General features: G+C 34.1%; 1 protein-coding gene and 1 long non-coding RNA gene across 3 annotated transcripts in view; one reads left to right on the forward strand and one right to left on the reverse strand.

Annotated features, from left to right (window-relative positions):
- Nucleotides 1-27,356, reverse strand: part of LOC135836810 (uncharacterized) — a 215,769-nt gene that overhangs the window by 123,442 nt on the left and 64,971 nt on the right. The gene's annotated exons all lie outside the window — the stretch shown is intronic.
- On the forward strand, nucleotides 12,445-14,691 carry LOC135836762 (uncharacterized). Its single transcript, XM_065351779.1, has 2 exons — nucleotides 12,445-12,600; nucleotides 12,670-14,691. The coding sequence occupies exon 2, from the start codon at nucleotides 12,718-12,720 to the stop codon at nucleotides 14,638-14,640; it is 1,923 nt and encodes a 640-aa protein (XP_065207851.1). The 5' UTR covers nucleotides 12,445-12,600; nucleotides 12,670-12,717; the 3' UTR covers nucleotides 14,641-14,691.

The raw sequence follows: 27,356 nt of genomic DNA on the forward strand, positions 1-27,356 counted from the left end.
CACATTTCGCGATTTTAGCGGTGGTATGCAAGATGATCAAGGTAGAACAAACGACGATCGTGGTGGCTATCGAGGTCGATGGAATAATGGAGAATATCGCGGTGGCTACAGAGGAAGAAGTCGAGGATATCGAGGCGGTTATCGTGGTGGATATAGAAATTATGATAACTATGATAACAAACCTTACGGTGATGACTCTCGCCCACTATCCGAACAACATTCCGGTCGAAACGGCGATCAAAATGCAACGCATCAGCAACAACCTACCCCACAAAATATAAATTCAAATCTTCCGCCAAGTCAACCTCAATCTCAACGACAGCCTCAAGCGAATGCTTCAACGTCCGGTCAATCATTCGCTGGTCTATTCGGCAGCCAAACTGGAGCTGCTCAACAGAATTCTTTAAACTAATTCCTGACTTGTATTCCCATCCAAGAATAAACCTATGTAAACTAGAAATAAAAAACTGTAAAATAAACTATTTTGGTGATAATATCGTTCAATTATTACTTGGTAACGGGAGTATACGAATGCCAACCTTGGCAAATATCTTTATGACGCTGAAGAATTTTAATCTATTTAATCAAAAACTAGTAATTTCGTTTGGAGAAGGAGAGTTAAATGATGATCGAATTCCATTAAACTACATCGCATACTGGATACAAAAAATCTGCAACCTAATAAAGTATCAAAAACCTCTATCGACTCTGGTTCTATTCCCGATACTGCATCCATCGACCAATAAAAAACCTCGTGGTCATATTCGGAGATATTTACGTATCTTATCTATTTACAAGAAAAACATCTATCGTATGAAAAACACCAGACTGGTCACAGAATTATCGAAGCAGTTTTTAGTTACAAATGGCTATCGTTTTAAAACAAACAGATCCGGAGTAATCAATGTAATTAAAGGAAAGTTCTACTATAATAATAAATTGCATGATTTCTTACCAAAAGATGATAATTCCAAAGTATTACGAAGCCGGTTCGAAGAAATATTGCGGAAATACAATATGATCCAGTCTGAACCTGAAAAGGAAAAATCATCGATAGAAATTAATAAACTACCAACTATGTCAATACCCGAAGAAGAAGAAATCGTACCTGAGTCTGTAGCGCGAATTACTCTCAAAAAATCGCCAATTCGTGTAAAATCACCGCCAATATTACGTAGAAAAGTATTCTCGCCATCAAAGAAAAAATTATCACCAATAAGAAAACCAAAAATTATCCAAACATGCGAAAACAACGATGAAAAAATCGAAATCTGCGAACCAACCACTGAGCAGCATCCGAACGGTGAACCTGAGATAGAAAAACACAAACATATTAACGTTAACTGCATTATAAATCATAATAATGCTGACGAAAGCTTCTCATCGGATGAATCGCTTAATTCTTCGGTATCAATGGATACGGTAGCAACTTGCAACTCACCAGCTAATCTAAGTATCGAAGACGAAGTTGAGTTGGCGTACGACTTGTATAATGTTCATTCTAACCAACAATTAGTACTCTATCAACTTCCTGTAGAAAAACAAGCATTAACTATCGAAGAAATTACGGATGAACTTATAGAAATTAATAAAATAAAAACAATCGAAGCAAATGAACAACCTAAACATCCGCAAAATACAAGTGCTATTCCATTAAAAATTGAGACTGAAGACTGCGTTGTTCTGCTCGACTCCGGTGCTGATGCAAATGTCATTGATCAGGGCACACTCTTTATGCTGCATAGAAATCATCCAAACCATGTTGCCTTCGAACCTGCGAAACAAATTGCCATTGTTAAAGTAGCCAACGGTAACGAAGAAGAATGCCTCGACCTCATGGGAGTTGTACAGTTTAAATTCAAAGACTACAAAATCAATGCAAAATTCCATGTAATGAGAAACCTACCAGGAAAAATTCTCATTGGTCGCCATGCTATGAAAGACAACAATATCGATACTGAGTTTGGTCCAATGAGAGCAAAATGTGAACGTGGCGGCGTAATCGAATACATTAATTTCATAATTCTGGATAAATACATCAACATTCGTGAAATTCATATACGATTAATCGATAAAATAATAAAACCAATCGAACCTTCGAAAGATACCGGTGAAATTCTTCGCAAAAAACTCCTACGAAATGACAGAAATATTCAACTGTCAAACGAACAACAGCAAATTGCTTACCAGCGCTTAAATCCGCATTCTCGTATATTTCGTGATGAAATTGGTCGTTACAATGGCGATCCGGTGGTATTCAAGTTCATCGTTGATAAAGTTCCTAATTTCAATGGTAGAAATTATATTCCAAGCGTCCATATGCGCGAAAAAGTGAGAGCTGAAATGCATCGGTTGATTATTAACGATATTATCAGACCATCGAATACAACTCACGTTAATAATACTATAATACGTACCAAATCCAACGGATCACTTCGTATCTGCTTGGATCCGGAAGAACTGAATAAATACTTGATTCCAAATTACAACGAACCACCGAATTCAGAGCGTTTGGTTCACGATGGCAAAAAGAAAGTCTACCGATCAACGGGCGATTTTAGCTCTGGATTCTGGCAAGATCCACTCGACGAAAACTTGAAAAAATACACCGGATTTAAGATGGATGGTGAAATCTGGGAATGGAATGTAGATCCATTTGGTACTGTCGTCGCCATGGGCGAATTTATCGATCGCCGGAGAAGGATGTTTTACGGCCTTCCAGTGAAAATGTTCGTGGACGAATTTCTAATTGAAACTGAAACATTCGAAGAGCACGTTCAACTTCTCGAAGAAGTATTTCGACGAATCAACGAAGCGAATATGACATTAAATCCGAGTAAAACCAAACTATTCCAGAAAAACGTTGATTTTCTTGGACACGTCATCGGAGAAGACTCTGTAAAAAAACAAGATCAAAAAATGGAAAAATTACAACGTTTTAGAAATAAATTCTTCAATAAACGTCAAAACAGAGTTATTCTACCAACTGTCACGAATATCAAGCAATTCACCGGTCTTACGAATTTATATAGAAAATTTATCAAAAATTATCAGACAATATTAGAGCCAATCACCAAACTTACCAAGAAAGATGTTCCATTTGTATGGGGAAAAGAACAGTCCGATGCTTTCGATCAACTTTACGAAGCTTATCAGCAAAAGTTCGAGTTAAAAATGCCAGACAATGAAGAACCATTCTACATAGAAATTAGCGTTGAAACAGCTACTGTGAACGCAGTCTTATACCAAGTTCTCGAAGGCGAAAAACACATCGTTATGTTTGTATCATCTGCGCTAAAATCACACGAAAAAAATTACTCAATTATTGAAAAACGAGTGTTCGCTCTTGTTAATGCATTAACAAGAGACCAGCGTACCCGCTGCTCTAAGATAGTTTTTGCGATTTATTTTTTGGCCGTTTGAAACGAGCGTCTAGATTCATACCGGTGGCGGTTTGTAGTGGAATTTTTTTTTCTGGACTTGGAAATATTTTCGCCTTGCTTTTCTACAATCCGCGGGTTGCATACTCTATGCCTGATTCTTATCACTCTGGTAGGCAAAACTACACGGATTTCCAAGTTTTTATGTAAAAAATGCAACTTTTTCGATTGTTCGCGGATGCTGGTGAACTTTTATGTGGTCTCAAATCAAAGCCAATGAAATTCCCTATTGACTGATGTATAATTTTCATCATTTCGCATAAAAATAACGGTTTTATGAATACTTTTATCTACCGATTTCTTCGTATTGTCAACTTTGAACTAAAAATACTCAAAATTTTGATCAAACACATGGATATTTTATTATTGCAAAATGTTCGTTATTTTATCATCTTTAAAATGGTTCTTCACTCAAAGCTCAACCTTTTACCGTTCAAAAGCTCTCGTAGTTTAAAGTTGCGGAAAGTGGTAAAGTAACCACTTTCCGCAACTTTGAACAACGAGAGCTTTTGAACGGTAAAAGGTAGAGCTTTGGGTGAAGATCCTGAAGAACCATTTTGAAGAGAATAAAATTACGAACATTTTGCAATAATAAAATACCTATGTGTTCGATCAAAATTTCGAGTATTTTTAATTCAAAGTTCAATACTTACCGCTTGCAGCTAGTTTCCACAACTTTAAACTTCGAAAACTTTTAAACGGTAAAAGGTAGAGCTTTGGGTAAGCACTCATTTTAAAGATAATAAAATAACGAACATTTTGCAATAATAAAATACCGATGTGTTCGATCAAAATTTCGAGTATTTTTAGTTCAAAGTTGACAATATGAAGAAATCGGTAGATAAAAGTATTCATTAAACCGTTATTTTTACGCGAAATGATGAAAATTATACATCAGTGGATAGGGAATTTCAATAATTTCATTGTCTTTAATTTGAGACCACATAAAAGTTCACCAGCATCCGCAAACAATCGAAAAAGTTGCATTTTACACATAAAAATTTGGAAATCCAGGCAGATAGTATGCAACCCGCGGATTGTAGAAATAGAAAAGCAAGACAAAAATATTTCCAAGTCCAGAAAAAAAAATTCCACTACAAACCGCCACCGGTATGAATCTAGACGCTCGTCCTACCAAATTATGTAACTCAACTGTGTGACAAGTTGACGAATTGACGACCTACCAAATACTCCGCTACGAACTGGTCGCGTCGCTCAATCATGAAAAAGCCAAAAAAGTTGGAAGAATGGAAAATGAGAAAGCATTAAGCCAAAAAAGTTAAAACTCGGAAGAAAAAGTGAAAACAATATAGTTTTTTCGCTTGCGCAAAAACTATAAAAAAGAACAGAATGTGGCTCATTGGCAGGGAAATTCATGTACCGATTAGTCTAAAAACAGCAGTATCAAAGATAAAAGACGCATCTGAATTCCATGTGAAAGCAGCCGGATGGTATCTTTGGACAAAACATCTCAACGTTCAATACACTATCTCGAAACCAGATCATAAATTATTCAACTCACCCCCGTTAGAATTGATAAGAACCGAAGAGATCGTTGATATTTTAGAAATTAGAGTACAAATAAAACGAGATCTCGAAGATGCGCTATTTCATCTATCAACTTGGCAGAATGACGATCCAAAATTAAAAGCCATTATCAATGCATTAAACGGTCAAGTTGCTGATAAAATTAAATTTCGAGGAAAAAAAGCAGTAGCGAAATATCTAGAAGGCATCAGAGAAAAATACACAACTGACTACGGTATACTATATCGAACAACTGGAGAATATCCATTACCGTATCTTCCAAGTGCGCTGCTAAGAGAAACTGTTGAATATTTGCACGAATGGTACGGTCATCTCGGGAAAAATAAATTGATTGACATCTTTAATAGAACTTACTACCATCCGTCGGCTGAAAAACATATTGCTTTTATCGTGAGTATCTGTATTGTCTGCAAACAAAACAAAGTATATGGATTAAAAAAATATCCAGAGTTTGCTAAAGTTACAGCAAATGATATCGGAGAAAATGTTAGTGTTGATCTTTATGGTCAATTACCGAATCCACTGGGTCTTCCTCGTGCTATCGTCGTCGCTAAAGATGTATTTAGCAAGAAAGTATATCTCATGGCACTTAAAGATACGAAAACAGAATCGGTCTTACCTATTTTAACACGAATCAACGATGATATGCGAGCCCATGGTCACAAATTGAAGCGAATCACGACTGATAACGGACCACAGTTTATATCGAATCAATGGAAAGACGAGTGTAAGCGATTGAAAGTGGAATGTACATACGTGTCGCCGTATAATCCCCAATCATCTACGGTAGAAAGAAGTATGAGAGAAATAGGCACGCAGTTAAGAATTTATTTAAACGAGAACAGTGATACCGAAGATTATACTCACGAAAACTGGCATAATTATGTAGAAATGGTAGAGAAAAATCTCAACATGGCTCCTTCGGATTACGGTCTTAGTCCATTTGAGATATGGGGTATTCCCCAAGATGCGCCGAAGCCGGAAATTATAGAAACGTTTCATCATGATGTCAACAAGCTGTTAAAGAAAGCAATAGAAAAAATCAGTAACTACGAGAAAAAATATACTACATTCGATAATCTACCAGATACTATGTACGATAGCGAGTTGTATATTGATAAAAGTGGATTTCTATGGGCAGCTACCGATGGGGCATGCAAAGCCAACGGAAGCGATGATGCCATTGCTGGAATTGGTGTTTGTTTTAAACCAACCAGTAGGTACAATATCTCTCAACGATTGAATAAGCAGAAACCGACGAATAATTTGGCCGAACTCTATGCGATAAAAGAGACGATACTTGCTGTTCTGTGGAAAACCGATCACCGAAAATTAAAGATTTTGACTGATTCGCTATATGCTAAACAAACCATTGATAAAACACTCGAATACGAACTAAATGAATGGAAAAATGCGTCGAGGAAACTAGTAGCTCACAAAGACCTTCTTTTACAAATAAAAGAATTGAAAAGTCGAATGCGTTATGTAGAAATAATTCATACAAAAGGTCATAAATACGATTTCACAAACGTTGTGGCCGATAAACTAGCAAAACAAGCTGTTTATGGCGATGATCCCGAACAAATCTTGAACTTACCTCAAGAAACTAAGCGTGAAAAAATCCATAAACTTATTCGATTGAAACAGCTGGAACTATGGATTATACAGGAGCAAAAATTCAACGAGAACGATGATCCAGAGAAAAGACTCCAAGAAGGAGATCTAGTAATGATTTCTACTCATCTCCACAGCAACGCTGACAGATTTTTAGCCGGTAAATTCTACCCGAAACGCATTGGCCCATTTATAGTGGAAGAACAAGTTGATGTCAACTGCTACCTAGTTAGAAATTATAAAACAGAGGAAAACGACGACATAAAATTTGTTAATCTTCGACAAACGACCATTTACGCGAAAAAAGAACAAGTTCAACTACTCGAAGACAATATCAAATATACTTCACCATTTGATAAAAGAACGTTTCAACAACGGATCGATGATCGGAGAAAACTCGAATTGGTACAACAGGAACCAGCATCCGAAAGTGATTATTTAGGATGGAATGATGAGCAAACAAATCCATCTAAATTGAAACAATTAAAAAATATTATTCAAGCGAAGAAAAAGAGAGGTCGGCCACCAAAGGAAAAACCAACGAAAAGTGTACTTACTATCAACATGATTATTTCTAATTCACCAGTACCGATCGAAAGCAATTACACTCAAGAACTAATGAGAATCGAAAACGAAATTGGCGAAGATGAATTATTCAAAACAGCATCGGAAGTTCGAAAAATTAAATATGAGCAAAACATCCCAACATCAACCCGCCAACTTCTTAGAAATAATCTAAAAGAGAAATTCTCCACAGAAGAATATTACCGAATAGTAAGAGGATGGAATTAATCGAAACGTCACAAAACCAAAAACAACTGCCTAAATCACCAAAACAACGAAAAGCCAAAAATCAACTGATAACAAAAAAAAAAATAAATAAAATCTTCATTTCTAGAACTTCGAAGGAAATGCGCATTAAAAATATTCAAGTAAATGTGTTCCTTGTGTTTGATGATCTTTCTTAGCAGTTTGTTATTAATTATTAGTTTGCTTTTAATGAGTAATACTGTGCTAAATTACCTCGTGCGATTCTGTGTTTCGAATGAGTATTAGTTTGCGTATTCGGTGGTGAAAATATGGAAATAATTACTATCAAATCCAAGATGCGTCCGGTGTCGAGAATAACGCGAGTTGCCGATGGCAGAATTGTTAAGTCCTACAAATATAAAGACGATAGTAACTCCTACTCTGACCGATCAATCTGCGATCTCAAGACTCAAAGAAGACAACAAAGCGGCTGATCGAAAGGTGGAGGAAATGCAGCAGCGAATAAATGATCTAGAGAGACGTACAGTAAATTTACGAAACAAACTTGAAGAATCGAAGAAAATACCCTTTTCCGCCTATAAACAAGAAAAGATAATTGACAACCTCACCGAACAGGTACGAATTCTAGAAATAAAAATAAAAGATAGAGATTTGACCATCCGAGGACTAAACGAGGACAACGCGGAATTGGCAGCAATCATAGATATGGAGAGAAATGACAGGAGATATTACCAACAAGAACTGGAAGAAGAAAAGATCAAACGAAAGGAAGAAAACGAAAGAACTCGACAACAGTTACAAGAATCTCGTAACCGAAACTTAGAGATTCTGGCAAGACAGAATTATTTACGGAATCGCGAAGAAGAAGCTGTTCGCCAATCAACGGTGTTATCTCGTCAACTTCGTCGTGTCTCTAACTACTTAATGGGAAAATTTCATTCGAACTACGTTGTAACCAGAATACTCACCATCAAACAATCCGATGACAAGTTATACGCCCATTTTAATAATTCCAGAATGCTTGGAGATGGTTTTGCTGCTTATTTGATACGCGATGCTCTCATGGAAAACAAAGAAAAAAGTATATTAGAAATGGTGGAAGGCGTTAATATTCGGTATACTATAAAAGAGTTTCGTGAATATTTAGAAATGAACGATCGCACAGACAGGACTTGCATAACCAGCTTCGGATGGCTCGATATTCAAAACGGTAGAATGACGGAAAATAACTTGAATAATGAGATATACGCAGTCCTGAATAAATTGAAGTCGAAATACAAAATTATTAGAGTTATTCTACTGCCCCAAATCGAAAACTGCCTACGAGTCCAGTATGCTCAACCTTACGAATTTCAGTCTATCATTCGACAGAATGATCAGCGATCAAGTTTCTTCAATGCGACGCTAATCAACGCAGCGAGACAACTATCCGATGATGTATGTATGATCGTAACGCGAAATATAGAGAATGTCGACCAGGACTACGTAGGATATAAATTTTTTACAAAACCAAACTCTACGAAAATCTTTTTCCATAACGAGTATACCAACGCGATAAGGTTGAAATTATTAGACGAGCCGCGTTCCCTGTTGGATGATTGAAAATCGTATCGACTCTCCTCTCCCGAAGTATGTTATTATATTGCTATTAATCTAAAAATCAAACAGCTCTCTCGAAGTTTTCAGCTGTGATTATTTTTTTTTTTTGGTACTTCTTAGTTAATCATTTCTATTATCATTGTTGTGTTCAATTCTCTTATGTTTTTTTTTACTAATCATGTATTATTTTTCTAAGTTCGACTGAACGTAATTTTCTTTTGTGTTCTACAAGTGATATGTAAAATTTTTTATACTAATGTGATACCTCTAGGATAATCGGGGCTGTAAAACCGTATTACTTTGTTTTTCTTGTTTGTTTTTCTTTTCTCTCTCCTCAACTGATAACTTGTTTAATTCTAGTTCCTTCAAAGAAAATCGACTCGACGTAATTTAAAAAGATGCTCGAATAGAAATTACTACTACTAATTTAAGAATGATTTGTGATATGTTTTCTATATTATTTACTCTGTTCGATGTTTTTCAATTAGTCGAGTCGGGGCAGGGGGTGTCTGTGGAACTGTCCCTCTTCTCGTGCCTCGAGCCGAGACAGTTGGGGCAGTGAAACGGCACCTCCTCCGCCAAAAGTTCGCCAAGTTAAGTAACAGTAAAGTTCAAAGATAGATTACGATGTATTTGTTAGAATTGGCAACGTTGCAATTTTTCTAGTATTCGAAGTCAACGGTTTTGTTATATATGTTTGTATCGTTATTACCTTTTTATCCTTCGTTATGTAAAGATGTCATGTTATATGAAAGTATTATTAAACGCCCTGAGATAAAGAAGTCCTACGTCTATTTATTCCTAATTTATGGAAGTAAAAAGCTCATTAAGTACCCGGTTCAATTTTTTAAATTTTTTCAAGGCTTGTACTCAATTTTTTCAAAAAAAAAAAAACAAGGTAACTTTAGTTAGTAGCCAAAAATGAACCAAAAATGGTAAAGAACGTGAACAAAACATTTTAATGCAGAAAAAATCAACAACATTTCAATCACAATTCAAAAAAAAAATTACGAAATAATAAGCATTCCAATTAAAATCCAATAATGAAACTCGATTAAGACTTTGACAACTTCAGCAAAAAAGAGGTCTTTTTGACATAAACTGACAAAAAAATTATACCAAATTGTTGTCAGAAAAATGAGGCTATTTCATTACTTTTCTTTGATGAAACAAGACTTTTTGGTAACTTTTAAGATGATCAGAATTATTGGGAATTTCTGCCAAAAAAGTGAGATTTTGAATATTTTAGCAAAAAGCAACCTTAGAGCTTTTTTTTGACAATTCTTGACAGAAAAGCAAGACTTGAGCAATTTAAAAAAAAGTGATTTTTCCTTAGCAATCATTAGCGAAAAATGAGACTTTTTAAAGCAATTTTTATCAATTTTTGGCAAACAGCAAAACTTTTTGGAAATCACTAACAAACAATGTAATACCTGCTTTATTGCAATTTCTGCCAAAAAAATAAGTTTTTTTTGCAACTTTCAGGTAAAATAATGTTTCTTTTTCCAACATTTGGGATTGGGGGTCGGAGAGGGGGGAACATTTGAAATTTTTCGCAAACATAAGCAATGATTTTCAGCAATTTTTGGCACGAAACAACACATTTTGGCAATTTTAACCAAAACCAAGCTTTTTGCTATTTTTGCCACAAAGCGAGAACTTCGAGAACTTTAGCCAAAGGCAGGGCTTTGTTGAAGGCAATTTTAACTTTGAAGAGACAGTTTAAGAAATTGGAAAAAGATAGAACATCGAGTACTTTTGTAAATATTCACTAGTTGATACTGCCTAAATTTTTTAGAAATGGGACCGAGATTTGGAAAAATTGAATTTTTGAAAATTAAAAAGACAAAAAAAATTACTTTAGTATCCAACCAAAAGTTTTTTTTATGTAATTTAATAACTTAATTACTTAGTCAAAAAGTAACCGAGTGCGAGCCCTGTTTTTTTCCTATTAAAACTGGAAAAACAAAGCCACCCTTCAGCGATCAGAAGCAGATTTTCTCGACCAGTTTTACATTTCTGAAGGCTGAAAAACGGTTTTAATCCATTTTTGATTCAAATGTGATGGTAAAAATCGGAAAAGTATCTGGAATACATACAACAAAATATTGTTCGCCCACTTTAACTTTCTAAGAACTAAAAATTGGTTTTGAAAAAAAAAAAAAAAGGATCAAAAATAATAAATGAGCATTTAAGGTTTCAAATTTCAAGGAATGAAATGATCAATTTGTTTGAAACATATTTTGATTCCGTTGCTTGAATTTTTTTTCCTATAAAAATTAAAAACTACTTTCCAGGTACGAACTATGCAAATATTTGAAAATTGAATTTTTTGTTTCAAAAAGAATTAAAAAACAGCTTCTTATTCTAATGTGAGAGCCTTAAAACCTGAAATCAAGTAGGAACCCAGGGCTTCAACCTTCAATTTACATAACATGGTCCATTTTATTTGAGTTTAATTCAAAAAACTCCCACTTCTACGAATGATCCACGAAAGCAAAATAAAGAAAAAACCTCACAATAATTTTTTCAAACAATCCCAAAGACACAAAAACTTGAAAAATTCCAAATTTTGGGTACTCTTCCAAAAAAAATTCAGCAAAAAAACCCTCTACAATTGAAATTTGGAGTTGAGTTTTTTAAACAACTAACGCCTCTAAATGTTTTTGTTTTCCTAAATATTAAAAAAAAACCAAATATTTCAAAAAAAATTGCCAACAATTATATTTTTTGGTCAAAGAACTCTTTTTTTAAAAAAAGTTTTAGGCGAATTTTTTTCAGGTTTTTGAAATTTGAGCCAGAAGAATTGATTTTTTCCGATCTATTTGAGATATGGGCCAATCTTTGGTGTATTTTCGTTTCTAAAAAAACACATACTCCTATAAGTACACATTTGTCTTCATTGATAGTTACAAGTTCACTTATTTTCTAATGAATTTTTTAAAAGTCCATTTGCATTCGTGAAGATCTATGTTATATTGCTGATGTGCGATTTTGGAATACAGATATCTGTTTTCACTAATGATAGATTCATTCCTAGGTTTCCACAGTCACCTCAACTTTTTAGAAAAGTATATTGTTGATGTTCTTCTTCATGTCCGGGATTTTTTTTCATTTAAAGCTTAGATAACTCTTAAGACACCCCAGTATTTTTTTATAAATTTTAAAAATACATATGTAATCTATCCACGATTATTATAATAATACCTAATTTAAAAAATAAAGTTTTCGTATTACGTATTATTCATTTAACATACGCGTACGACCAAAGAACCCAATTTGAATCATGGTGAAATCAAAGATACGTATAACCTACCGAGCGAGGTTAATAATTTCAATCATCGAAGTTGAAAGAGCAAAGACCCATATAAATTTTGATTATTATTACACCGACGGAACCGAAATACTTGGGTTAAATTAGATAAGACCAGGCTACTTGATAAAACGACGATGTTATCACGAAAAAAAAAAGTTAAAGCGAATCTTCTAAAAACGTATCTACCTCATTCATTTCATCATCGTTACGAAAATTGATAACTTACTTGGTACAGTATTCCTTACACAATTCAAAATTTCAACTGAAATGTGAACCTAAATTGATCTTGTTACCATCAACAGTACCAGCAAGGTAAAAAAATATTTTAAAATCAACATTAATTTCTTCTAGTCCAGATCATCAACACCATTAATTTTACAGGTACCTACCAAGTTCATTCATTAGGCTAAGACCAATCGATCCTTCACAATGAATCTTCTACTCTCCTCAATTTTAGTCACGCTAATCTCCTTGACCCAATCCGATATTCGCATCGACGACAAAGCAACAACTATCGTCGTCATACAGAAGAAAATCCCAAAAAACAACGGCAGGATTTACGAAAATGCTCGTACATACCGAGAGCTAATCGAAAAAAGTGACTTATTTATCGACAAAACTACGCTGATATCAAAACTGTTCGAGTTTCAAAGCATCAAAATACTTTTAATTCTATCAAATCCGGGCTGGTCGAAGACGACCAACTTACACATGGTGAAAGCATTCTTCGAAGTAGAAACGACCGAAGAAGGTGCTCAGCTAATCCGAGAGCATGCTCCGAATTACCAGCTATTCAGGCACAACAAAGTGGTTCACGAGAACGGCGAAGTGGAAGAGTTACAGGATAGCTTACTCATCAGTCAACATCCACCTTTCATTGACCTATTCCAAGGCAAATATCCGGTAATATTTTTAAGCTTTGAAAACGTCAGTGCGTCAACGTACGATGAGTTTGTAACGCAAGTCAGTTCTGTCATCAGCGATATCTTTAAACAGTATAAATATCTGAATAATTCTGAACTATTGACGGACGAAGGAAACTACACGTCGTTTCATAACATCTTGGAAGGTAAAGCGAGTGCCGAAGAGTTGACTCAAAGTATTCAGCTTTTATCGAAATTCCTACATTGGTATTTCGATCAAAAACCTTACATCTTGGTAGATGATTACGACTGTATTTTTAAATCCTTTTTCACACACGACGTTTCGGAAGAAGATCAACAAAATATTCGTAAATTTTACACAGATCTGTTGATCAACTCTTTACAAACGAACGAATTCATGGACAGGTGCATTATGGCAGGAATTTACGACGTTACAAGTTTACTTGAAGGGTTCAACGAATCGGTACGAATCAATACGACGGAGACCATTTTATACAACGCGTTTTCCTTGACAGCATTCGAAATAGATTCCATGTTCAGGACTTTTCCATCGAGCGTCGAACTAGACAGAAAATCTCGACAATGGTTCAATGGGTTTAGGAGTGGCAGACAGCTAACCAAACGTCTGCACGAATTTCCTCCCTATATTCGAGTTTTCAACAATAAAAACGTCACCTATTACGAGCAGCCTACTTCGGCAGATTCTTTTATACGAAAATCTCTGGAAGTGAAAAGATTCAGAGGCATGCTCGCCAACATCGTCTGTGGTAAAACGTACTTGAGGAAGTTCGCCAGCTTCGACCACGCAGTCGCCTTAGATCTCAAAAAGATTCCTTTAACTCCAGACTTTATCGTCGAACAAGAAGACCGAGGGAAATATCTAACCTTACTTTACAGCAGCGGATACCTAACCGATAGAAAAAACTACACCGATGTTAGTTTACAAATACCAAACCATAGGATTAAATACAAGCTATCGGAATTCATCATGGATTACTACCGAACCAAATTCAACATCCTACCACACCTCATCGATAACGTCATCTCGAGTATGTACAATTACATGGTTGAAGACTCGGACTCGGCACATTTTGCTAAATCTTTATACGAATTCTTCACGCAATTCCCTCTACAAACAGATATCTATCCATATCACCTGTTGAATTACGTGCTCAATTATTTCGCTTTGAAATTCACCACCGTTTATAGTCAATTCCGTCTGTTAGATGTTCATACCCAAATCCACGACGCCACCGTTTACATAGGGCTGTATTCGCCCGAAATTAAGGTCGTATTTGGCGCTAAAACAGCTGCTATGGTCAATGAACGAACGTTGATAACTTTACATAGGTGGGAAAATTATACCGTTTATGCCCCGATACCAAATCGTACGAAAATCATCGCCCTTGGAATACCACTTCATGGCGATTATCAACTTTATCAAAGTGTCATTTATCATAACCTATAATGTAATGAAAGTATTTTTACCTAAATTAAATTATTGTACATATGTTTTTAATTCGATATCATTTGATGAGCATGGAATCTAATAAGAGTCAGAGGATGTAGAGATTTTTTTCATATTATCGTTTTTATCAAACCGGTTCTAAATGATACTGTGTTGGCTTTTTAAGAACTTGAAACAAAATTGCACCAATTTTCAGAGTCAGATATTTAAAAACTTGAAAAAGATCGATTGTTTTTGTAACAATGGATATCAAGTAGGTACCTACACGTCAGATTCGCAAAAATGATGGGAAATATATTTATATAGGTACTAAGGTAATAATGTGGGTATTTTAAAAAATTTTTAATATAAAATATTTACCTACCGATATGGCGATGGAATATTATGGGCGATTTTTGTCACAAAAAAAGTAACTTGTGATGAATTACAGGTAGGTACCTATTGTTTTGTTAAATCACTGGTATTTTGTTGGAAAATCTCTAATGATTTTTGTAGTAGGTACCTAAATTACTGGTCATTTTTTGATAAATTACTCATAACTTTTTGGTAAATTACTTTTTTTTACAATTATTTTTGTTAAAGTTATTCTTTTGGTAAATTATTTGTAATTTTTCGGTAAAATACTGGTAATTTGGTAAATCACTGGTACTTTTTTGGTAAATTAGAGGTAATTTTTTGATAAATTACTTGTAAGGTGGCATTATGGCCTCACTATCTTGGCAGTGTATTATGTAACGATTCTCTAGGTTGGTGAGATCCTATAGGGTTTCACGAATTTTAAGGGTGTACTTGAGAATCAGTGGGGGATCACATTCTTAACATTTTTATAATTCCCATATTTGATAACGTGGCGCTAGTTTATAATCTCTCAAGATCGACCCAAAACTGCAGGTATAACTTTAGCTAGATTCGATCTCGACATCACTTCTTGTTCATCCATTGTAGTAGATACATGAGTTGGAACAGTGAGGAGCTGGATATCAAAACGCCGTAAGTCCATTTTTATGAAAATTGAGATAAGAGTGTTTTCCTATGTAAAATTCAACGGGGAATCGATTGCAGCCATCGTCGTAAATCCATCTGCCATGCTTCACCTCGAAAATCCCACTCAAAGTTGAGATTTACTTCAAAACGCAGTAAAAACCAGCAATTTTACTTCAAAACGCAGTAACTACACTATTTTTAGCGTTTTTTGTGTTTTAAGGTTGGTAAACATTGATTTCAGAAGGTGGTTACCGTTGGTAATGAAACTACAGACTTTTAAAAAATTTCCAACATATTGTTCAATCATAATCACACTTGGCCTGAACATAAAAAACAAAATCTTGTGTCATGACTCAGTCACTATGGCAAACGGCGCTTTAATTTTGAATATTTTTTTTACTATTTAATAGATAATAATCATTAAAATGGTTCTCTACCCATGTGTTTTTATTTCAGTAAGAGAGTGCCGGTGTATTTACTGCGTTTTGATATAAAATGTGCGTGATTTTTGTAGCAAGTTTCAGATCAAAACGCAGTAACTTTTTTTCTCCCCCTTCCCACGTTCCCCCCGGTTCTCAAAAATTTGGGCACTTTCATGTTTTGAGGTCATGGTGACTTCCCCTTTCCTCTGATACCACATTTGACCCCCTTCGACTCCCCCCGACCCCCCCCCCCCCACAGTTTTTCCTCATTTCTGAAAATTTTGCAAAATGGACTTACGGCGTTTTGATATCCAGCTCCTCATGTTCTAAGTAATCTATGAATCGTTGGTCTGAACAATTAGTCCTCTGCCATAGTATATAGTGGCTATGGAGAGTAAATGTGTATTTCAATAGTTTTAAGTTGAATTCAATTTCCTTTGCAGGAATAGTTGATGTGATTTTTACATGTGATTAAGTAATCATACAAGGTGGCCCAAAAGTCAGGCTGCAAATTTGCAAAATCAACGAGCTTAGTAAAATTGTCACAGAATTTTCAACACAAAAAATTGTTCACAATACCGTGTTAAAATCACGTAAAAGCATAAGTAGGTAAGTAGTGATAATTAAAGTTTGAAATGCTGTGAACATGCCTGTATAACTTTCAACCCAATTCGGTTACTCTATTTGTAGCCCAAACTCAAAGAAGTACACTACTAGATTGTATCCATGACAGAAAAAACTCAAAAGTGCGGCCTGACTTATGGGCCACTCTATACATAGAGTATTCTCCTAATCATGTTTTATAGCGGTGCATGCGTATATTTCGAAAAACCTTATATTTAAGAGACCTAATGTGATTTGACTACAACGATTACATTGGTGAAAGGAATTTGTGTTTGATTATTTCACAAATCCGTGAGCCTAATTAATGTGTTTTGACATACTGTACACGACACTTATGTGGTATAAGTTGAGCTAGCAAGGGGTAAGTAAATAGTTTCTTCTTGATATTAAAAATATTGGTATAAGGATTTTTTTTTAAATTATATTGTTTAAACAGTCACAAGTGTAAAGTCGGCCTTTTGGCTGGTAAAAGACAAACAACGAGAGACTTTTGCCTCTAAAACGACCATATATTCTTACGACGAAAAAACTGATACAAATATACCACACATATCCTAATGAATCGCCAGACCAGCCCAAGACACCAAAAATCACTCGACTACTTTTTAGAACCGATTTTATTCGACTGACACGATCGCATTTGCGATTTTAAACATCGGTATCACCAACGGCCAATTTACCGTTAGCTTCCCGGTTTAGGTAAACTCCGCCGATTCAGCATTTCTGCTGAATCGGCAAAGTTTACCACCAATGCACCGTTAGACGACGACGAAGTTACATTTCGTCGCCTAACGGTGAAATTTTTCCACGAATTTTTTTCCCAAGTATTTCCCAGTTGTTTTTGACGGCGAAATCGTCGTCACAAATTTCCCCCTCCCCCCACGGAAGCGTGACCCCACGCGATTTTGGATGGAGTACGGGCCTGGCGATGTCAAATTAACTGATATAATTACGTAAAATTCTAAAATGGTACTGTAACAGAAGATTCGCTATGTTAAATATTTATTATAGCTAAAACCCTAAAACAAGGAAGGAAAATAAAGAAAATTAGTAAAAAAAACATTAATAATAGAAAAATGTCCCATAAAATAATAATTAGATGTAATTATAATCCTATAATGATAACGCCTTTACATAATTGAAATGTACATTTAAAAAAGAAAGTGTAAAATAACACACAAAAATAATTCAATAATAAAATAAAATGTAGGCTTAAAAATATCAAATCTTCCCAATTCAAGAAGAATATGAAAATGGGGTGAAAAAATTTGAAATATTTATATAAAAAAGAATAAAAAATAAATAAAATAATTATAAGAAACAAGATAAATCAACTTTTATATTGAAGTTAAAAGGTATTTGAAAGAATAGAAAATATTCTCAAATTTATAAAAATTAAATAAAACACAAAATATAAAAAATCCAAAATAATAAGACAAAATAAATCAAAGCTGTCTTTGAAACAAAAATTCACAAAAAACTAAATTTGAATAGAATAACTGATATTCCAATTCAGGAAAAATGTAAAAATGAAATGATATATAATTCTAAAAAAAAATTTTAAAATAAAATGAAGTAGTTTAAATTTTTTATGTGACAAGAGAAAAAAAAGAACAAACTAATGAAATACACAGATTATATCGTCATTGCTGTCATTTTTACAAGTACATATTCAGTATTACATCGTATTTGAATAAAAAAACAAAAAAAAAGAAATGTGTGCAAGGGACAGCTACATTCAGGTGGGGAATGAAAAGGGAATTTTCCACTATCCGCGAGTAAAATTTTGAAATAAAATGTGCAAAATAGCATTTTCATCATTTTTCGGGCCTAATTTTCAGAAATGTGCTCGCTCTCACTTCACTCAAGCAATAATTTTTACCATGGTTTTTATAAATTTGTAACACATCACGAAAAGTTTTCAGAAAATGCGTTTTCCATATGATTTGAGTAAATATTATGAATATTTCTAGAATATGACAACTTTTTGCTTTGGAAGGTTTTGTAATTCAAGAAACATGACAGCATCAGTTTTAATGAACGAATTCAGTTTGTATAATCTCAACATTTTTTAAAGTCAGAAATTTTTTGAAATTTCTTCATTGTACAGGGGAGAACCAAAATTCCACGAGCGAGCGATGCCAAAAGCTTCGGAAAATTCGTAATTCCAAGCAGAACGTCAATTTTAATGTAAGAATTCGATTTTTCAAATTTCAAGTTTTATAATTTTCATGAACTTCATCTTGAAATGATAATAGCAAATAGGCAAGTAAAATTTGACAAATTTGTAGTTGTTAAACAGCAATAAGTGACAAATTTCCACCTCAGAATTTGAGAATACTGTTCAAGCACAGATATGAATAATTTGAGAAAAACATGAATTTTTCTCGAGTGACGCGTGATTAAAGACTTTAGAATTTTTCCTGGGTATAACTCGAATTCGTCTACATTATACGTAAAGTAATACCTCTAACGCCATCTATTTGGAGATGAGCGTATCTTTATAGTTGCATGTCTGGTTTTTATAAGACCGCCCATTTAATCATGGCCGGTTGTTGTTATATACCTTTCTCTCTCTCTCATTCACTCTTACTTTTCATCATTGCAAAACATATGATCGGCGCGGTGATGTAATTTTAGTACTGTCAGTAGGTCAAGTGCACATTGACCTACCGCACAATGCCAGTGTATTGTTATTGTGGTGAGGTGCGGGGTGATCAATCCCGTTAACCTCTACCATAACTCGTATAGTATCCGATCATATGCGTTTTCACAAAGTATTTTGCCGTATGTTACCAACGAGACGGCAACACCGCATCTGTTGTAGGTAAATAACTCGAGATAAATTCACAATTATAGCGGCATTCGGAAATTTCTGAAGTGGTGATTGAGCGAGAGGGGGCGGGGGGGGGAAAGGATTATTCCGCGTATTTATAGAGGAATTATAAACCTTTAATTTCATACCAAAATTGTTTTCATAAGTATGTTCCATCAATACGAAAATGAGATTTGTTTTCCCATGATTTTTCACAGTTTGGAGAGGTCTGAAATAGGTTACGTATTATTGGTGGATTTTATTTGTTGGTTGTTTGGGGAAATGTTGGGAAATGAGTTTGAAATTTCAATTTTTGAACAGGCCTGTTTTCTCAAATATTCATTAATTATAGATTTTTCCATGTATTTTGTAGTTCTATATTCATACAGTTTTTCAAAAAAATGAAACTTTCAAAAAAAAATTCAGCCATACCTACCTATTCAGTTTTTTTTTAAGCTGTAGCCGTGTGATATTCCGGACTGTCACACGGTATTTGAGAAAGTCTCAATTTTCTTGATTTAAAAAAAATTTTGGAAAATTTTGGTTCAATTATCTTTTCCAATTTCAACATTTTCCCTTCTTTCTTCATATTTTTTCAGCCTTTTTACATGGACTATTTCTTCTTTCAAGATTCCCCTCATTGGCATTTCAATCAAATAATTTATATCACTAATTTTTTTAACAATTTTGAAGGGTCCTAAGTATTTATTATTGAATTTTCCCTGCTGAGCTGGGTTTTGTAAGAGCACTTTTTCTCCTACATTATATTCAATATTTTCCCTAATCCTGTCATAATAAGATTTTTGTTTTTCCTGGTATTTTTCCACCAACTTTGGAATTTCTTCCCTAATTTGAACAAGTTTTTCTATTTCCCCTATTCTATCAATATTTGATTTTTCTCCACAATTTATTTGATTATTTATTGGAAAATTTGGAGATTTTCCAAACATGAGATAGTATGGGCTCAAGCCTTTCAATACTTCCATAGGGCAAGCATTATAGGTAAAAACTATGTAGGGCAAGTAATCCGACCAACATTGGGGATTTTCTGCCACATAGGAATTCAACGAGTTTTTAATAGTTTTATTTTTATTTTCGACTCCCCCCGATCCCTGCGGATGATAGGCAGTATTAAATCTCAGTTCAATGGACATTTTTCCACAAGCCTCTTGAAATTTTTCATTTTTAAAATGAGTACCCCTGTCACATGTAATTTTTTGGGGGCATCCATAGGTGGTATTTAATTCGTTTATGAATTTCAGCACAGAGTCACTATCAGCATTTTTGAAAGCCTTTGCAAAAGCATATTTGGTGGATCGACAAGTACCCACCAAAATGTATTGTTTAGATTTACTTTTTGGCAAAGGGCCAACAAAATCAATTTCGATATGGGACATGGGTGCTGGGTCATCAATGGGGATGGGGTGTAAAAGACCTGGTTGTTTTCCTTTAACATTTTTGTTTCTTTGGCAAGTATCACAAGTTTTTATATAATTTTCGACATCAAACCTCATTCCTTCCCAAAAAAAATTTTCCTTAATTCTATTCATGGTTTTATAAATTCCAAAATGGGCACCACCAAAGGCCTTATCATGATAATTTTCAAGAATTGTATTTTTTAGAGACCCTGGAATAACTGGTAATTTTTTCAAGCCATGGGTGGTTTGAAATTTGAATTTTAGGACTCCATTTTCCAATATGTAATTTCTAGATTTTTTTGACATTTTTTCAACGTATGATTTTCCCCCAGTTAATTTAGAATTTTTTGCCAATAAAATATCCCTACAAAATTTATCAGATTTTTGATGTGTTTGTATATCGATTTTTTCATCAGGTGAATTTTTTCCAATATTGACATTATTTATTTCAGTCCTACTAAGGACATCTGGGACTATATTTTTCTTCCCTTTTAGGTGTTTGATTTCAAAATCATAATCGCTCAATTTAGTTACCAGCCTAGCCATTCGATTATTTGGTTGTTTTTGGTTTTTAAAATGGGTCAGTGGGGCATGATCAGTGAAAACTGTAAATTTATTCCCAAATAAATATTCCCGAAAATGGATGATAGTTTCTACAAGAGCAGTCATTTCCAGATCATAAGCACAGTACTTTGTTTGGGAGGGTTGTAACTTTCTACTGAAAAAAGCTATGGGATGCTTTTCTCCCTTATCATTTATTTGAGATAGGACTCCCCCAATGGCTATTGAAGATGCATCAATTTCAAGAATCGTCTCCCTACCTTCCTTATAAATTCCTAGTACTGGCTTTGAACATAATAATTTTTTCATAAGATCGAAACATTTTTGAAGATTGTTATCCCATTTTACTGAAGAATTTTCCCGAGGGTTTCCTTTGGTCAGATTTGTCAAGGGGGCAGCCATTTGGGCATATTTTGGGATGAATTTTCTATAGTAACCACATAGACCTAGAAAACTTTTGACTTTTTTGACAGTTCTGGGGATAGGAAATTTTTTAATTTTTTCAACATTTTTCTCCAAAGTATTGATTTTTTCACCTGTAACTTCATGGCCTAAGAGTTTAACTTTTGGGTAGAAAAATTTACACTTTGAGGTTTTCAATTTTAGATTTAATTTACTCAATCTTTCGAGCACAATTTTCAAATTTTTAAAAGTAGTTTCAAAATCGACCCCAAAAATACACAAGTCATCCATATAGGCAACCAAGTGTGTGTATAGAATATCCGAAAATGTTTTATAGATGGCCTTACTGAAGGCTGCGGGGGATATTTTTAGGCCCTGAGGGAGGACATTGAACTCATAAAGTTCATTATCAAAAATTATGGCAGTGATATGCCTGTCTGATTTTTGGATGGGAATTTGAAAGAAGCCCTGATTAGCATCGAGAGTGATGAAGTATTTAGATCCCTCTAGTGCCATGAAAATATTATCTGTCCGGGGAACTGTATTTCTATCCATAGCTATTTTTTCGTTAAGTTTTTGATAATTACAAAGAAATCGAAAAGACCCATCAGATTTTTGTTTTAAAAAGGCAGGGGTGGCATAAGCTGACGAACTACGTGATAAAATTTTTGATTTTTCCATCCTACTTAAAAGTTCTCTCATTTTTCGTCTTTCAATGGGGGCTAATTTATACCCTCTACTGGCCACAGGGGTTTTGTCCGTTAAATTAATTTTATATTCTTCAATGTTGGCTCTACCAACATTTATTGGGTCTGAAGTAAAAAGGTTTATATGGTTTGAGATCAGATTTTTGATTTTAAGTTTTTGATCAGGTGGTAGGTCGGGGTTAATATCAATTTTGTTTCCCTCGTTATCATATAGGTCATTATCATTCATTTTTGGATTTTCCTGTCTTACATGAAAAATAGTTTCAGTTTCAAAAGTGGGTATTTTTAACAATTTTTTTATTTCTCTGAGGTTTTGATCAAGCATTCGAAAGTGATTATTTAATTTTACTCTTTCCCACTTATTTAAGCTCACTTTGTCACCCTTAGGTGTGTAATTTCTTCCATTATTAATTTCTACATGATTGATATGAGTGGTTTCCTCAATATTTGAAACTGCACAAATTCGTTGGTTTTTAAATAATTTTTGGGAAATATTTGTGTAGTTCAGTAATTCTAGGAACAATGTATCATCTGAACGAGGTAATTTTCTTACTCTGATTCCTGAATAGGAATCAAAGTAAGGCAGATTTTCTATCATGACATTTTCACCAGGTATACTTTTGATTTCAAAATTAACTTTCATTCTGGCGGGAATTTCAACATCCTTCAGCATAATTATGTGGTTGTTAAATAGGTGTAGGGGGCCCTCATTTTCGATTTCCCTGATCCAATTTTCATCTATAGGTATATTTACACGTTTTTTCTTTGATTTCAAAATGAGGCAATTGTTCAAAAAATCAATTTGCATTTTGTGGGCAACAATAAAATCTAACCCTAATAACATATCCGCGGCTAAATTTTCAATCACATAGGCCTCAACTGTAAATTTTTCTCCTCCTAAAATAATATTTCCCCTAGTTTTCCCCAGGACATTGACAGGGTCATTGCACAGTCCAGAAGCTGTCAGATCCGATTCCCTTATTGGTAGCTTATTTGAATAATATTTATGACCAATACAAGTAATATTGCTTCCAGTGTCTACCACAGCTGAAAGTTTTTGATTGGTTGCTTCCAGAATTACGTCAACGAGTAGATTTGGGGTACCTGACGCATTTATATTTGTACCATTCAATTTATTTTGAATTTGAACGCAAATTGGGGAATGCTTATGACAATCAGAATTTACTGTCATTTTACGATGATAATTTCTGTTATAAATAAAGGGTGTAGCCATATTGGGTATGGGAGCGCCGACAAAAGTACCCCTGAATCGTTGCTATTGTTTATTATCCTGGGCACCACTATTTTCTGGGGTTTTGGATTTTTCCCCACGATAAGGTTGTCGATTTCCTCTGAAATGGCCCCTATTAGGATCATTTCCCCTGAATTGGTATCTGGGATTGAAGCCCCCTCGGGGGTTCTCAGTATAGTTGTTATTTTGCCACTGTGGTCTTTCATAATACCTATTTTGGTGAAAATATCCCCTGGTTTGGGGAAAATAGTCCCTATTTTGAGAATAGTAGTATCCATTTTGTGGGTAGTAGTTTCTGTTTTGTGGGTGGTAATTTCGGTTAAAGTTATTGTGGTAAGAATTTCTTCCTCTGTAAGGTCTGTCATTAGAGAAGTAAATATTTGAGGGTTGAGGTTGTTCTGTAGATTTCGTCTCCAGTTTTTTTACTTTTTCTACCAGTTCCCCCATCATGGCCTGAACATCAATTTCTTTTCTTTTGTCCTTAATTAACTTCCTGCTTTCGTATCTTGTGATACTGTCTTGCAAACTTTCAATTGTTTTGCAATCGTTTGTAGTGACCCAATCAATCAAATTTGGGGTGAGGCGATTTATTATTTTTTTGCAAATTTTCTCCTCAGACATATTTGGGTCAATTTTCCTACATAATTTTTTAATATCCAAAATGAATTTATCCACATCTTCCTCGTTTTTCAAAACTTTGGCCTTGAGTTTTTGTTTCAATTTTTCTGTTTTTGGTTTGTATTGGATTTCTAAAAGAGGTTTTATCCCTGCATAAGTAGTAATTTTTTTCACATTTTTCAAATGTTCAAATGTTTCGAGAGCATCGTCTGTTAAACACAAGGGTAATTTTGAAAGTTTTTTAGCTTCATCCCATGTAAAATTTGTAGCTAAAGCTTCAAATTGTCTAAAAAAATTATCAATATCCTCGTCATCTTTTCCCGAAAAGTATTTAATTTTGTACCTTGGCTCTTCCATTTTATTAAAGTTTGCTGATTTTCTATGTAATTCTTGCAATTTTTTCTTGAAAACGTTGACCTGAATTTCGATAGAATTTACACTTTGTTCCTCAGAGTCTTCAGAGTCCTCAGAGTCTATTTCTAAAGTTTTTTCTAAATTTTTATCACTATCTTTTTCCTGAGTTTGTCGTTCTTCCTCTTGTTTTCTAAATTCTGCCTCCTCTAATTCTTTTTGTCTTTTTTGTTTTTCAGCCTCCTTTCGTTTTTGGTGCAATTCTTCCTCTCTATCCCAAAATTTTGAAAGTTCAATATCACTTCTTTCTTTTTTCAAAAATTCGTGAAAATCACTCACCTCCTGCTCATCTGCCCTCAATTCTTTCCAATTTTGTAATTTATCTTGTAATTTTATCCCAAAATTCGGATATGTTTTTACGAAAATTTTTAACCTAGCTCTCAACTCATCTATACTGCCAGCACCATCAATAGAATATGTTTTCAATATAGTTTCAATTTCAGGTTTCGTTAAATAGTATATCCAAGTAGTGCTGACAGTACCACTCATGGATTTTTCTCAAGAATTTTGAGCAGGGATAATGGGAAAAACCAAAAATGAGTGCTTAAAAAAGTTTTTTCATTTCAGTTCAATGAAGGTTTTTTGAGAGAAAAACGAAATTTTTGAACAAGAGAGAGACATTAATAAAAATTTGTAACAAGAGCTGACGAAAATTTGAGAGAGTTTTGCACACATAACATATTGAAAAACAAAATTTTAAAAATAGCAATAATAATTTATCAATAAATTTACCGAAGACTTGTCCATTTTGGTTTTTTCCAAGTCCAAATGATTTTTTCTTGATTTTATTTGAGAATTGATGGATGATGACGAATTTTGGCTGGATTACTTTTTTGGAAATTTGCTGCAGCTTTCGCTTCTCAGTTTGATTAAATGGAAATAATGGCTGCAACCTTCGCTTTTTGTCTGGATTAAATGGAAAAAATTGGCTGCAACTTTCGCTTTTTGTCTGGATTAAATGGAAAAAATTGGCTGCAACTTTCGCTTTTCGGCTAGATTAAATGGAGAAAAAAATATAGCTGCAGCTTTCGACCTTCTCTGGTGTTGGAATTTATCTTCTCAATTTTTGATATTCTTCATCATCGACTTCAGCTTGTAGATTTTTGAAATTTGGCGAAGTTGGTTTTTTTCACTTCTTTGGCAGCATTTGGATGACGAATAAAACTTTCGGCACTTTTGAAGAAAATTCACAGCGATTTTAATGAATAGGTACTCTGCTGCAGCAAATTTATCACGTTTTTCAGTTAAATTGACGAATTTTTCACGATCATTTTCGGTAATTTAGTCGAATTTTTTCAGTTACGAACATCGGACGAATTTTTCCACGATAAATTTTTGAAAGTTGTTTTGCCGGATAGCTTTTTAAGAGCTTTTTAGTTCGGGCGCCATTGTAAAGTCGGCCTTTTGGCTGGTAAAAGACAAACAACGAGAGACTTTTGCCTCTAAAACGACCATATATTCTTACGACGAAAAAACTGATACAAATATACCACACATATCCTAATGAATCGCCAGACCAGCCCAAGACACCAAAAATCACTCGACTACTTTTTAGAACCGATTTTATTCGACTGACACGATCGCATTTGCGATTTTAAACATCGGTATCACCAACGGCCAATTTACCGTTAGCTTCCCGGTTTAGGTAAACTCCGCCGATTCAGCATTTCTGCTGAATCGGCAAAGTTTACCACCAATGCACCGTTAGACGACGACGAAGTTACATTTCGTCGCCTAACGGTGAAATTTTTCCACGAATTTTTTTCCCAAGTATTTCCCAGTTGTTTTTGACGGCGAAATCGTCGTCACACAAGGTATTAGATACATAAGTGACTTGATATCAGTAAATATATGTACATCTTAAATTGAATCATTGTACTTAATATCAATCTTTCACTCCTTAGGAAATTATTCTCATCCTTCCACCATATCATATTTGTGCTTGTATACAGTCTAACATACTGTTCATTTTTTGATAAATTATTGATAATTTTTTGGCAAATTTCTGGTAATTTTTTGGTAAATCATTGATAATTATTTGGTAAGTTACTGGTAATTTTTGGGTTAACTATAAGTAATTTTTTAGTAAATTACAAGTTGTTTTGTAGTAAATTACTAGTCATTTTTTGGTAAATTACAGGTAATTTTTTGGTAAATTATTGGCAATTTTTGATAAAAAATAGTAATTTTTTGCTAAATCACAAGTTATTTTTTAGTAAATTATAGGTTATTTTATGGTAAATTACGTTAATTTTTGGTAAATTACAGGTTATTTTTTGGTAAGTTACAGGTCATTTTTTGGTGAATTACAAGTAATTTTTGGTGAATTACAAGTAATTTTTGGTAATTTACAAAATAATTTTTTGGTGATTACAAGTCATTTTTTGGTAAATTACAAGTAATTCTTTGGTAATTACAAGTAATTATTTTTTTGGCAATTTTCTGGCAATTTTTCAAAACAAATTACAGGTATTTTTTTGATAAATTACTGCCACTGGTAAT

This window comes from Planococcus citri, chromosome 2 (assembly GCF_950023065.1).
Source record: "Planococcus citri chromosome 2, ihPlaCitr1.1, whole genome shotgun sequence".
NCBI classification, from domain to species: domain Eukaryota; kingdom Metazoa; phylum Arthropoda; class Insecta; order Hemiptera; family Pseudococcidae; genus Planococcus; species Planococcus citri.

Coding starts and splice junctions, on each gene's coding strand:
- LOC135836762 (XM_065351779.1), top strand. CDS start 12,718: ATGAATCTTCTACTCTCCTCAATTTTAGTCACGCTAATCTCCTTGACC.